We start from the raw sequence: 14474 nt of genomic DNA, 5'->3' as shown, positions 1-14474 counted from the left end.
GAGATTCTATATTATCGTCATAACTATTTTTAATTATAAGAATTCAACTTCATATCAAACAGGATTCCTTTGGTCACAAAACTTGAAAATTTGTCGAACACCATACATGAACAGCTTATACTTCACTTGCTTCACTTTGCAATGACTGCTAATAAAAAGTGTGTAATCAATTATCAAGCTTTGTTACTTCATAAATTATGTAAAATGTGAAGTTGATTCTTTATTTAAACTTAATTAAGAATTCTCAGGATCATTGATATGAACCAGGTAGCATAATTGTGTCTTTACCGATTCACTGCCTTTTAGCTGCAGGTACTTTAAATACTGCCTTTTAGCTACAGGTACTTTACATACTGCCTTTTAGCTGCAGGTACTTTACATACTGCCTTTTAGCTACAGGTACTTTACATACTGCCTTTTTGTTTTCAGGATGACTTAATTGGAAAAAGTGTATACAATATTATTCATGTTGGTGACCATGTTCAATTCAATAGCAGTTTACTGCCTTTATCCTTAGGTAAGTTGTGCTTCTAGAACAAGTGTATGTGTGTGTGTGTGTGTGTATGTATGTATTTCACATTCAGAAATGCCCATGTGTGTGTGTTGATACATCCATCCATCCATCCATGTGTACATAGATAGTGCAGGTGACATTTTGATGTACTTGACAGAGACACATAAATATTCTATTTATTATGTAGATCCACCACAACAGAAACTATTTTGACCCCACCATAGGTCTCATCAAGTGGTTGTAGCAAAAGATAAGTTTACACCAATGATTTGCTATGGATTTCCCCCACAAGTTAATAACATATTCACACTGTGTTCTTGTGACCAATAATGATGTTGCCACATTTGTACTGGGGTAAATTCACTTTCATAAAATTCTTTAGTTTGGTGAAGGCATTCTTTTTGCTCTGTTAATATTAACATCCATTTCAAGTTCTTCCACTTTTGCCTGCCATCATGAGATCAAAGTATTTTATATCGGCACCAATAATATATTTTTCTTAAAAGTAGTTTGTCAGGTGTGTCAGTACTAAGACTACACAGTTGCTTTGATTTGAATAATATTCTTGTGTGAAAATCCTCACTCACCAGTGCCAAAAAAAACCCAAAGCTGATAGCATGTCATCCAGAGCCCTTCTAATTTCAGATCAGGCTCTTCCTGTATTCTAATTGAGGTGCCCATCGGGCTTGTCGGGGGAAAAAAAAAAAAATTTGCTGAGAGAACATTGATGCAGTGTTGAAATGTGGAAATGTATTTTTAAGATGCTAAAAGAATACTAAATTATTAATATTTATCCGTATGTATGACTCTTACTTACAGTACTTAAGTTGAAAGCGGAACAAGTTGTCTGGGATCATATGACTAGTGATCACATGGCTGTAACATATACATGATTTTAAAACTGTTTTGGATATTTATGTGCTAAATAGCGGCTTTGAACAATCTAGTGGGTACCGGAAGTGTTCCAGCAATTGCAACTGGTGCAGTCATGCATAGCTATGTAATGCAACTGTGAGTAGCGTGTTTTCACAGATTGTTAATTGATTACTTTACTTTTGTAATCTGGAGAGTTTAGGCTAAGTGCAAGTTGTTTTTTGGAGGTATTGTAAGTATTAAGTGGACCAGATGTGGTCATGTTGGCTTCTTAGTCGTTGATTAAAAATTGACCATCCTTTTCAGTTTAATATGATTTTGTTTTTATGTTTTAATATTTGAAGTGTAGCATTTACATTTTGTGACAAATAATATTACAAATGGAGCAGTTTTTGGGCACATGCAAATTTTTGTCTCTGCCTGTTGAATTTAAGTAAGAACCTGTATTTTTTCTTTTGAGCACTGCGCACACGCTATGCTTGACACTGGAAGTGCCTGTGAAATTTCCACACTGTACTGCTTTGGTTGTCAAGTCATTGTCAGGCAGTAAACACACTATCCTTTTGAAATGACTACTGTCACACATGAATGTAACAAATTCATAGCAGATGGACCCAGATTAGTGTTTATCTCCACGGTACTTGTAAGTGCTTTAAAAAATCCATCCACATGTTGCTTTACGTTAATGTATAGCAAGTCTTGCCTGCAGACACTGGCTAAGGGTGTTTATTTTTCCAAAGACATTACAAGGAAAGTGCAACAAAAACATGAATTTGTATGATGTCATGTTATGTTCTAATAAATCTGCTTTGATGTCTCACTTGGTTTGGTCACTTGTTAGTAATATCCAGTAATTATTATGTTGAAGATTTGACATGGAGAGTATTGACCTAAATCACACAAAACTAAAACATACTACTTATTGAAATAAACATTAAGAATAACAAACATTTTATCTTTTAAATCTAACTCACTAAAAGCTTAAGCCTATTTGATTGGCTTAACTGTGAGCAGTATAGCCTTCAGGTAGTTTAGGTGTAATAAGCTTAATTAATGCGATTGTTGAGGAAACGGTATAAATAAGACCTATTTTTCACCTATGAATAAAGCTTAATCAGTGACACATTAATTGATAATCAGACAAAGAAAATGTAAACAAGACCTAAACACATTTGAATGGAGCTTAAATGTCGATACCTTTGTTGACTGTCCAACAAAGAAACAATCTCAACAAAGAAACAATCTGTAACCTAAACATAGTAATGTCAGAATTGAGATGTTTATTTGACAAATTAACTAATAAATATGTTTAAAGACAATTTAGTATAATGATATTTGGGTTCTGTTATGACCGATATCTAGTTGATCCAAGTATATGCTGGTTAAAACTTTTGAACTGGTCGTCATGTCCGGCAAATAGAGTATGTTAGAAAGGCTGATATCTTATTTATAGAAGGCATATTTTCCAGCATTTTTAGTAGACTGGTTGTAGTACTGTACATAAGTTGAAACTTTGATACAATTTCATTACATGAATTGGAGTAAAAAACAGATAAGCATTCTGCTTTCCTCAAACACATATGCAGTATCGCGACTTTTTACAACTTGAACATGACAGAAGTCTGATTTGTGAAGATTAATTTGTATAATCCACAAGAAGTAGATTTGTAAGTGATCTTGTTAATTAAAAATACAAAGAAAGGTTTAATTGTAACATTGAGCAGAACAGATGGAGATTGCTGTTTCTTGTCATAAACATTAATAACAGCTGTCATTTGTGTGCTTGAAGTGCTACTGTCAGTCTTGTTCCATCTTTTTGGAGGGAGAAGTGCATTGCAGTCATGTGATGAGGGCATTACTTATGGCATAGGTTCGAGTCCTGTTCCTGTTTAGAATGCTTTTAATAAATTGTAACTCTCTAACTAGTTAAATTATAATAGTCTGTTGACATCAACACTGGTGTGTTTGTGTGTATAGTGTGTGTGTGTGTGTATGTATGTGTGTGTACTGTATCAGACTTTCTTTTCTTCTTCTGTTTATCATAATTTTAGTTGGCAATTATAGTCTTGACATTACAGAATCAAGTCTTCCTGTTCTTTTTGCATAACTAAGCTGTTAAATAATAATAATAATAATAATAATAATAATAAAGACTGTTCACCAAGGACAGCTTGGTTATATAGTAAAACTAATTTACCATGAGGCCATCTGAGATATATGGACATATATATATATATATATATATATATATATATATATATATATATATATATATATATATATATATACACACACACAGTGAAATGAATCACTGTCCATCTCACTTGCAGCACTGACATGTTTATGTACAAGCATGTTACAGAACAAGACTAATTAATGGCCTATGCATAACTGTATACACATTCACAAAGTACTTTCTGCATGCTTATTTATCAGCGTCTCATAGTTCAAAGTCCACCTTTCTGACTATGTTTAATGTTACATACTGGCATCTGATTATGTTTAATGTTCCATATTGGCATCTGATCATGTTTCATATTCCATATTGGCATCTGATCATGTTTAATGTTCCATACTGGCATCTGATTATGTTTAATGTTCCGTAATGGCATCTGATCATGTTTAATGTTCCATACTGGCATCTGATTATGTTTACTGTTCCATACTGGCATCTGACCATGTTTAATGTTCCATATTGGCATCTGACCAATGTTTAATGTTCCATATTGGCATCTGATCATGTTTAATGTTCCATATTGGCATCTGATCACGTTTAATGTTCCATACTGGCATGTGATCATGTTTAATGTCCCATATTGGCATATGATTGTGTTTAATGTTCCATATTGACATCTGATCAAGTTTAGTGTACCATATTGGCATCAGTTCATGTTTAATGTTCCATACTGGCATCTGATCATGTTTAATGTTCCATATTGGCATACAAACGTGTTTAATGTTCCATATTGGCATCTGATCGTGTTTCATATTCCATATTGGCTTCTGATTATGTTTTGTCTTCCATATTGGCATCTGATCATGTTTAATGTTCCATATTGGCATCTGATTGTGTTTAATGTTCCATATTGGCATCTGATCTCGTTTAATGTTACATATTGGCATCTGATCATGCTTTATGTTCCATATTGGCATCTTGATCATGTTTAATGTTCCATATTGGCACCTGATCATGTTTAGTGTTCTATATTGGCATCTGATCAATGTTTAATGTTCCATATTGGCATCTGATCATGTTTCATATTTCATATTGGCATCTGATCATGTTTAATGTTCCATATTGGCATCTGATCATGTTTAATGTTCCATATTGGCATCTGATCAATGTTTTATGTTCCATATTGGCATCTGATCATGTTACATATTTCATATTGGCATCTGATCGTGTTTAATGTTTTCATATTGGCATCTGACCATGTTTAATATTCCATATTAGCATCTGATCATGTTTAATGTTCCATACTGGCATCTGATTATGCTTTATGTTCCATATTGGCATCTGATCATGTTTAATGTTCCATATTGGCATCTAATCATGTTTCATACTTCACATTGGCATCTGATCATGTTTAGTGTTCCATATTGGCATCTGATCATGTTCCATATTTCATATTGGTATCTGATCGTGTTTAATGTTCCATATTGGCATCTGACCATGTTTAATCTTCCATATTAGCATATGATCATGTTTAATGTTCCATGCTGACATCTGATCATGCTTTATGTTCCATATTGGCATCTGACCATGTTTATTGTTCCATATTGGCATCTGATTATGCTTTATGTTCCATATTGGCATCTGATCATGTTTAATGTTCCATATTGGCATCTGATCGTGTTTAATGTTCCATATTGGCATCTGATTATGCTTTATGTTCCATATTAACATCTGACCATGTTTAATGTTCCATATTGGCATCTGATCATGCTTTGTGTTCCATACTGGCATCTGATCATGTTTAATGTTCCATATTGGCATCTGATCATGTTTAATGTTCCATATTGGCATCTGATCATGTATAATGTTCCATATTGGCATCTGATCATGTTTAATGTTCCATATTGGCATCTGATCATATTTAATGTTCCATATTGGCATCTGATCACTGTTTAATGTTCCATATTGGCATCTGATAATGTTTCGTATTTCATATTGGCATCTGATCATGTTAAATGTTTTCATATTGGCATCTGACCATGTTTAATGTTCCATATTAGCATCTGATCATGGTTAATGTTCCATACTGGCATCTGATCATGCTCTTTGTTCCATATTAGCATCTGATCATGCTTTATGTTCCATATTGGCATCTGACCATGTTTAATGTTCCATATTGGCATCTGATTATGCTTTATGTTCCGTATTGGCATCTGATCATGTTTAATGTTCCATATTGGCATCTGATCAATGCTTAATGTTCCATGTTGGCATCTGACCACGTTTAATGTTCCATATTGGCATCTGACCATGCTTAATGTTCCATATTGGCATCTGATCATGTTTAATGTTCCATATTGGCATCTTACCATGTTTGATGTTCGATATTGGCATCTGATTATGTTTAATGTTCCATATTAGCATCTGATTATGTTTAATGTTCCATTTTAGCATCTGATCATGTTTAATGTTCCATATTGGCATCTGATCAATGCTTAATGTTCCATGTTGGCATCTGACCACGTTTAATGTTCCATATTGGCATCTGATCATGTTTAATGTTCCATATTGGCATCTTACCATGTTTGATGTTCGATATTGGCATCTGATTATGTTTAATGTTCCATATTAGCATCTGATTATGTTTAATGTTCCATTTTAGCATCTGATCATGTTTAATGTTCCATATTGGCATCTGATTATGCTTTATGTTCCATATTGGCATATGATCATGTTTGATGTTCCATATTAGCATCTGATCATGCTTTATGTTCCATATTGGCATCTGACCATGTTTAATGTTCCATATTGGCATCTGATTATGCTTTATGTTCCATATTGGCATCTGATCATGTTTAATGTTCCATGTTGGCATCTGATCATGATATATGTTCCATACTGGCATCTGATCATGTTTAATGTTCCATATTGGCATCTGATTATGTTTAATGTTCCATATTGGCATCTGATCATGTTTAATGTTCCATATTAGCATCTGATCATGCTTAATGTTCCATATTGGCATCTGATCGTGTTTAATATTCCATATTGGCATCTGATCATGCTTTATGTTCCATACTGGCATCTGATTATGTTTAATGTTCCATATTGGCATCTGATCATGCCTTATGTTCCATACTGGCATCTGATCATGTTTATTGTTCCATATTGGCATCTGATCATGTTTCATATTTCATATTGGCATCTGATCATGTTTAGTGTTCCATATTGGCATCTGATCATGTTTAATGTTCCATATTGGCATCTGATCATGCTTTATGTTCCATACTGGCATCTGAGAATATTTAATGTTCCATATTGCATCTGATCATGTTTAATGCTCCATTTTGGCATCTGATCATGTTTTATGTTCCATTTTGGCATCTGATGATGCTTTATGTTCCATGATGGCATCTGATGGAGTTTAATATTCCAAATTGGCATCTGATCATGTTTATTGTAAGGTATCTGATGCATCAGTATTCTTAGTACTTTGATTTTTTAAAATTGTAAAGTCGCATTCTGTGCCGTGTATGACATTTTTTTTTTTTAGCCTTGTCAACAGCCGGCAAGATAAATAATTTTTTTTTATATGCAACAGAGTTAAAATTTTGTATTAAAATCTTTTCAGAAATTTAACTTGCATCTTACCTTAGTCCAGTATGTGAGATATAGGGTTCTACAAAACCATTGTTTATCAGTTCTCTTTTTTATTTCTTTTTGAACAGGTAGTTCCTTTGAAAATCTTCCAGGACGAGGAAGAACATTTAATTGTCGTATGCTCATTAAACCAGCTTGTAAGTACAGAATGGATAACAATTTGACAGAATGATAAATAGTGTATAATGAGGAAAAACTTCTTATTTCTCACAAAATGAAATAAAACCTACAAGTTTTTCTCACATCTTATTAGAGATTCTTGCAAAAACAATGAAATTTTTACTTAATTTGCAAAACTTTGAACTTGCAATGAGTATTTTAACAAGATATTTTTCGATGACTTTTTCATGTTTTATTTGTGAGTTGAAGATGTAACAAAGGCATATCATGTGTGAAGTAATTTGTAAAGAAGCATTTTTTTTTATATAACAGCAGCTTTGCAAACTGGCAAGTGCATTATGTTTGTTGTCACATAGTAAAGTTTTGATTTATTTGTCTGTGTTATAAGTACTGTAACATAATTCATTTTGTCATGGTTAACTTCTGGAGATTCGTTTCCTTTTTGCTTGAGACTGCTCCAGGTGGCCTAGTGCTTAGAGCATCCGCAGGAGGTCATGTCAACCCTGGCCTAGTCATACCAAAGACTTATAAAATTAGTACTAATAGATGCCACGCTAAGAGCTCAGCTTTAGGACTGGTCAGCCTGGTGTCTGGATAATGTGACTACATGTCTGCGGCATGATGACCCAGTGCTAAAAATCACCTCAGACTGCCACACTGCAGACATCTTAGTGATTGGAAAATTATTAAAGCTACATTAAAAGTCCAAATCATACAAACACCTTTTTGCTTGAAGTGAGGGCTTGAAACACATTTTTGGGGTTGCTTCTCAATACATCCAAATACGTCTGCTTCTGAGAGATTCTCATTTAGCTGGGATTCCATGGTATATTAAAGATAATTATTGGCTATTTTGCTTATGCATGTACAGAAGGGTAAGAATTGGACATCTTTTTTTTCTTTTTTTTTTTGCATTTTGGACCCATAATTTTGGTGTTCGGACCACTTCTTATTCCAAATCTCAAACTTGTCCTCCTTTTTGCAAAGTTTCACCTGTCGATATGCAGTTTGGACTGGTCTGCTTTAGATCTTCAGCCAAAATGTCTAAAATGTGGACACAAACTCCAGTCCCGAGAAATGTCTAAAATGTGGACACAAACTCTAGTCCTGAAAACTGGTCAACCTTGACCTAATATTGGGTCTCAAAGATTAGGTTTTCCCCACTGTATTGTGTAATGTGTTTAGAAGGTCTGTGTTATTTAGTATCGTTCTATAACTACATCTGTCAACTTTTATATAATAAATGACCTGCCAACCCTTAAAATTTTGCTATAAGTAATATGGAGATGACTCCTAAAATACGGACTTGTAGAATAGAAGCACAAATTAAAGAAATATGATTGCAGTAAAATCCGCATAGTGGCTTGTCCATGTTTGATTTGGATCAAAGTTTCATATTAGCTTCAGTCGAGTTGGTCACAGAACCAGACTAACTTGACAGGAGTACCTCAGATGCTTGAAACTGCACTTATTATGTGATGTAATGTGTCTACATGATCAAGCTACTGCTTATGTTTTTTTTTTAAATGGCATCCAACGAACAGCAGTTCAGTATTAAAAGGACAATAAACCTCTTAAGTTCTAATAGCACAGAAGAATAAAAGGGAATATTCGGATTCTTGGGGGGGAAATGCAAGGGCAACACTTAGGTTTAGTGGACATCATGTGTTGATTTGAGTAGGTCAAAGATGATTGGCATTGCCACAGCACATGTAGAATTTAAATTTTCAATGGATTGTGTCAAGTTGACAGTAAGCAAGAAACTATTGAGCTCTGTAGGGTTTGGCACTGCAGCTTGTGAAACTGTACTTAAGATAATTGAGGTTTATAGTAAACTTTTTAGTTGAACACAGTGTTTACCATTGCTGCATCAGTCTTGAATCGCACTTCTGGCCTTTATCACTCTGCTTAAAATCAAATGTTCACTGTTATATGTGAAGGTCTGAAAGTGACCGCTTTAGGGGTCATATTTTGTTAACCTATCTTGTTATTATAATCACAAGTTTTATCAGCCAATAAGATGAAGTCTTTGGGAAACTAACCAGTGTGGCTGAAGAGCATCAATGTGTGCCAAACAAATTGATTCACTTTTCAGATTTTTGAAAGCTGCATTCCCATTGGCTAATTCAAGGGTCACTGGAACATGATCCCTAAGTGGTCGCTGTCAGATCTTGATGTAGAAAGTGATGATCTGATTTAATTGGATTTGGCCATTAAATATATGTTTTCCAGTGTGACATACATTACTGAAAACTGGTCTATGTTATGAAAACAATTGATTGCCATACTGAGGTCTTGTCAGGGTTGGTAGGTCTGGTAATACAACCCACTTTTGTGTATCGTAAGTGATGTTGACGGTACAGAGCTCAGAAATGGGGTACAACCTTGTGATGTGTTAATGTGGGATTGATGACTTCATTGTTAAGTATTACACCTACTATAACATAATTCAGTTTGTCAGTGTTAAGCTGATCAAAAATACAGGCATGTTTTCATTTTTGTTTTAATTCATAACATTTACTTAAAAGGATTTTTTATCAAGGTTTTACATACCTTCATTAGCATGAGTGCATTTAGGATTAAGCTAAAAACTAAAATTCAGGATCACATATAAGACTTGTAAACATTCTTCTTTGACATTTCTGAAGTATTGTCACAGTTTGCATGGTAATCCTTTATGCAACAGCCTATGAATTATATCAGTTAAGTTAACCGTGTTCTGACAGTATTTTATCATCATTTTTGACTGTCCTATGCCATATTTTCTCATGTATTAAGAACTCATCTAAAGAAGCAAAAGAAAGATGTGCGCATGATGTTGCAGTTTCCCTTTCCTCACTCAATTTGTATATATTATATTTATCACTTGCAGTGCTCTGTGAATATGCATTTAAAATGGTATTTTGTTTCTTGCAGTTGATGATGATGATGATGTGGAAATTAAGCAGACCTATGTATCACAATATGAAAATATGCAGATTTCTGCCATTTTGCAACCATATCCTACAGACAAGAACAGTAATTCTGGTGATAACAAAGGTTATTATTGTATGTCTGTCTATACATTGTAACACATCATTTCTACACACACACACACATGAGGTTTGACAGCTGTGTGCTGGAGTCGATTTAACCATTGGATGTCACACTTTTGTTTCCTTATTATCTTCTGAAACCTTTGTGACTTCATTGTATCATGACTGGACGTTGTGCCCTGTAAAATATTCTCACTGCATCCATCACACTCTATGGTGGTTAGTATACTAATCAACTTAAGATGCCATCATGAACTTGGTGTACACATGTATCATGATATTATTTTGTTTTCCTTGAACAATTTAAATTTGTTCAGTTAGTATTTCCAAGTAAATTATGACTTATCCAGTAATTATTTGCAATTACAATATGACTGTCCAGTTAGTATTTGCATATACAATATGACTGTCCAGTTAGTATTTGCATATACAATATGACTTATCTAGTTAGTATTTGCGATTACAATATGACTGTCCAGTTAGTATTTGCATATACAGTATGACTGTCCAGTTAGTATTTGCATATACAATATGACTTATCCAGTTAGTATTTGCATATACAATATGACTTATCCAGTTAGTATTTGCATATACAATATGACTGTCCAGTTAGTATTTGCAATTACAATATGACTGTCTAGTTAGTATTTGCATATACAATATGACTGTCCAGTTAGTATTTGCATATACAATATGACTTGTCCAGTTAGTATTTGCATATAAAATATGAATTTTTCCAGTTAGTATTTGCATATACACTATGACTTTTTTCCAGTTAGTATTTTCAAGTAAAATATGACTGTCCAGTTAGTATTTGCATATACAATATGACTGTCCAGTTAGTATTTGCATATACAATATGACTTATCCAGTTAGTATTTGCATATACAATATGACTTATCCAGTTAGTATTTGCATATACAATATGACTTATCCAGTTAGTATTTGCATATAAAATATGACTGTCCAGTTAGTATTTGCATATACAATATGACTTTGTCCAGTTAGTATTTGCATATACACTATGACTGTCCAGTTGGTATTTGCATATACAATATGACTTATCCAGTTATTATTTGCATATACAATATGACTGTCCAGTTAGCATTTGCATATACACTATGACTGTCCAATTAGTATTTGCATATACTCTATGTCTGTCCAGTTAGTATTTGCATATACAGTATGACTGTCCAGTTAGTATTTGCATATACAATATGACTTGTCCAGTTAGTATTTGCATATAAAATATGAATTTTTCCAGTTAGTATTTGCATATACACTATGACTTTTTTCCAGTTAGTATTTCGAAGTAAAATATGACTGTCCAGTTAGTATTTGCATATACAATATGACTGTCCAGTTAGTATTTGCATATACAATATGACTTGTCCAGTTAGTATTTGCATATAAAATATGAATTTTTCCAGTTAGTATTTGCATATACACTATGACTTTTTTCCAGTTAGTATTTGCATATACAATATGACTGTCCAGTTAGTATTTGCTTATACAATATGACAGTTAGTATTTGCATATACAATATGACTGTCCAGTTAGTATTTGCATATACAATATGACTTATCCAGTTAGTATTTGCATATACACTATGACTGTCCAGTTAGTATTTGCATATACAATATGACTGTCCAGTTAGTATTTGCATATAAAATATGACTGTCCAGTTAGTATTTGCATATGCAATATGACTTTGTCCAGTTAGTATTTGCATATACACTATGACTGTCCAGTTAGGATTTGCATATACAATATGACATCCAGTTAGTATTTGCATATACAATATGACTGTCCAGTTAGTATTTGCATATACACTATGACTGTCCAGTTAGTATTTGCATATACACTATGTCTGTCCAGTTAGTATTTGCATATACAATGACTTTGTCCAGTTAGTATTTGCACATACACTATGACTGTCCAGTTAGTATTTGCATATACAATATGACTGTCCAGTTAGTATTTGCATATACACTATGACTGTCCAGTTAGTATTTGCATATACAATATGACTTATCCAGTTAGTATTTGCATATACAATATGACTTGTCCAGTTAGTGTTTGCATATACAATATGACTGTCCAGTTAGTATTTGCACATACACTATGTCTGTCCAGTTAGTATTTGCATATACAATATGACTTTCCAGTTAGTATTTGCATATACAATATGACTTTGTCCAGTTAGTATTTGCATATACAATATGACTGTCCAGTTAGTATTTGCATATACAGTATGTCTGTCCAGTTAGTATTTGCATATACACTATGTCTTTTTTCCAGTTAGTGTTTACATACACAATGTGACTTCGTCCAGATAGTATTTCCATATACAATGTGACTTTGTCCAGATAGTAGTTTTAGAGTTATTTCAACTTGTGTCCATCATTTCTGTCCGAGAATAGACTAAATCAGCTTCTTAAAAATTTGGGATGGTGGGTAGCTCTTGCATACTGACATATCTAGTATTCATTATCAATATGGGTGCCAAGAGTGAAGTTCAGGGGCCCCGAGTGGCCTCATGGTCTAAAGCGCTCACTGTTATGGATCGTTGCCATCTCGCCTATGTCAGCGTGGGGGTGAGTCTCAGGTTCGGCCAATGTGGATATGTGAGAAAGCTTGCCAGTAGCTTCCTGTGGGTTGTTAGTTCTTTCTTGGGTATTACCGGTTCTTCCTGCACCATTTATACTGGACGCCATGTATATCCTATTTTGTGCTTAAAAATGGCGTTAAACCCTACAACAGCAACAACATTATCATTGCAAGGGGAATTGAAAATATTTGTAATATTATTTTGCTGTACAGCAAATGTTTCTGAATGGTATACATCAGTGCAGTTCTCAGAGCCTCTGCATACTTTGTCAGTTATCAAGTTATTAAATGCGATTTTGTAGTAACTCTTAGGTACACGTATGTTGTTCATACACACGAACACTGCACTTCTAGCTGCATTTAAATCTTTTGCCCCTCGGCAAATCTTTGATAACGGGATGTAGGCAGAAACCAGTTGGAGCTCTATCAGCGCTGCATGAAAGATGCAGCTTGTAGAATATACCTTTTATTCTGTGTACATCTGTATGTGTCCTGGTTCAATAGGAGGTCACATTAGGTATGAAGTTGTGAAGTTGCTTGCATGTCACCTATCTATCGGTCTGTTTGCTCGTACATTTACAGTTATTTCATCAAATTGTCCATTCATCAAAGAAACAATCAGATCTTGGAATCATTAGCTCCCATTCCTATGTGGCTAAGTAAACTTCAGGTGTCGGCTTGCATCCATTGTACATCAAGCATCACTTTTCGTCCATCCATCAAAATCAGCTATTCTTATTTTCTTGAAAACCACTGGAATGATGTCCATCAACTTTTGTAAAAAGCATTCAGGCCTGGAGGTCTTTTTTCTTTGTACAAATGATGTTGATCTGTTTTCAAACTTGGTTGCCCATACTTAAAATAGAAAACCTTATCCACAATTCCTTTGAAGAAAAAAACCCTGCTCAAACAAATTCTTCAAAGTATAGAAAGTGTTCTGTCAAGAAAGCCTTTCACTTCAGAACAAATGATAATGATGTTCAGCCGTCTAATATTGGCACTATTCATAAAAATAGAACTTTAAACTGTGTATCAAAAACTGATTAGGAGAATTTGACCAAATTTTGAAAGGGTGAATTCAGGCATAGCGACAGTGTAGTTGCACACACAAGAAATAGACCCACCATTCAATAAGACCTCAATGAAAAAATTTTGAAAAATATTTTAGTATCTTCTCAAACACCAATGAACAGAAATTTACCTAAAATTGTATAGTAATCATCCGATCATGAAAGGACTTTAAATGTTTGTACAAATGATGCAAAACCACCATTTAGTGTGGTGACCATTATTAAAAACATAAGGAACATGGAAGAAAATTTGACCAAATTGGGCAGGAAGAATCAACTAGCCTAGATTTTATTGCAAGCTGTTCTTGCAGTTGGGATATTGTGCTATTATTAATCAGTTGAGTGACACTAGCACTGCTTTGATTTCTTTATTTTTTCCATATCTTTCCTAAAGTCAAGGTTGCATTGACAGTGTC

At 33.9% G+C, this 14474-nt stretch overlaps 1 protein-coding gene across 2 annotated transcripts in view; it reads left to right on the top strand.

Annotated features, from left to right (window-relative positions):
- Positions 1–14474, top strand: part of LOC149775022 (uncharacterized) — a 325791-nt gene that overhangs the window by 250663 nt on the left and 60654 nt on the right. For both annotated transcript variants that reach the window (XM_089944532.1, XM_089944533.1), the window contains 3 exons: positions 430–517; positions 7292–7360; positions 10260–10382. In XM_089944532.1, coding sequence (XP_089800658.1) covers positions 430–517; positions 7292–7360; positions 10260–10382 — 280 coding nt within the window. The remainder of the gene's footprint in view (positions 1–429; positions 518–7291; positions 7361–10259; positions 10383–14474) is intronic.

Source organism: Sinohyriopsis cumingii, unplaced genomic scaffold (genome assembly GCF_028554795.1).
Source record: "Sinohyriopsis cumingii isolate HCF-2022 unplaced genomic scaffold, ASM2855479v2 utg000029l, whole genome shotgun sequence".
NCBI lineage: Eukaryota > Metazoa > Mollusca > Bivalvia > Unionida > Unionidae > Sinohyriopsis > Sinohyriopsis cumingii.
Note: the sequence above shows the minus strand (reverse complement) of the source record. Positions and strands in the feature narration are given on the sequence as shown.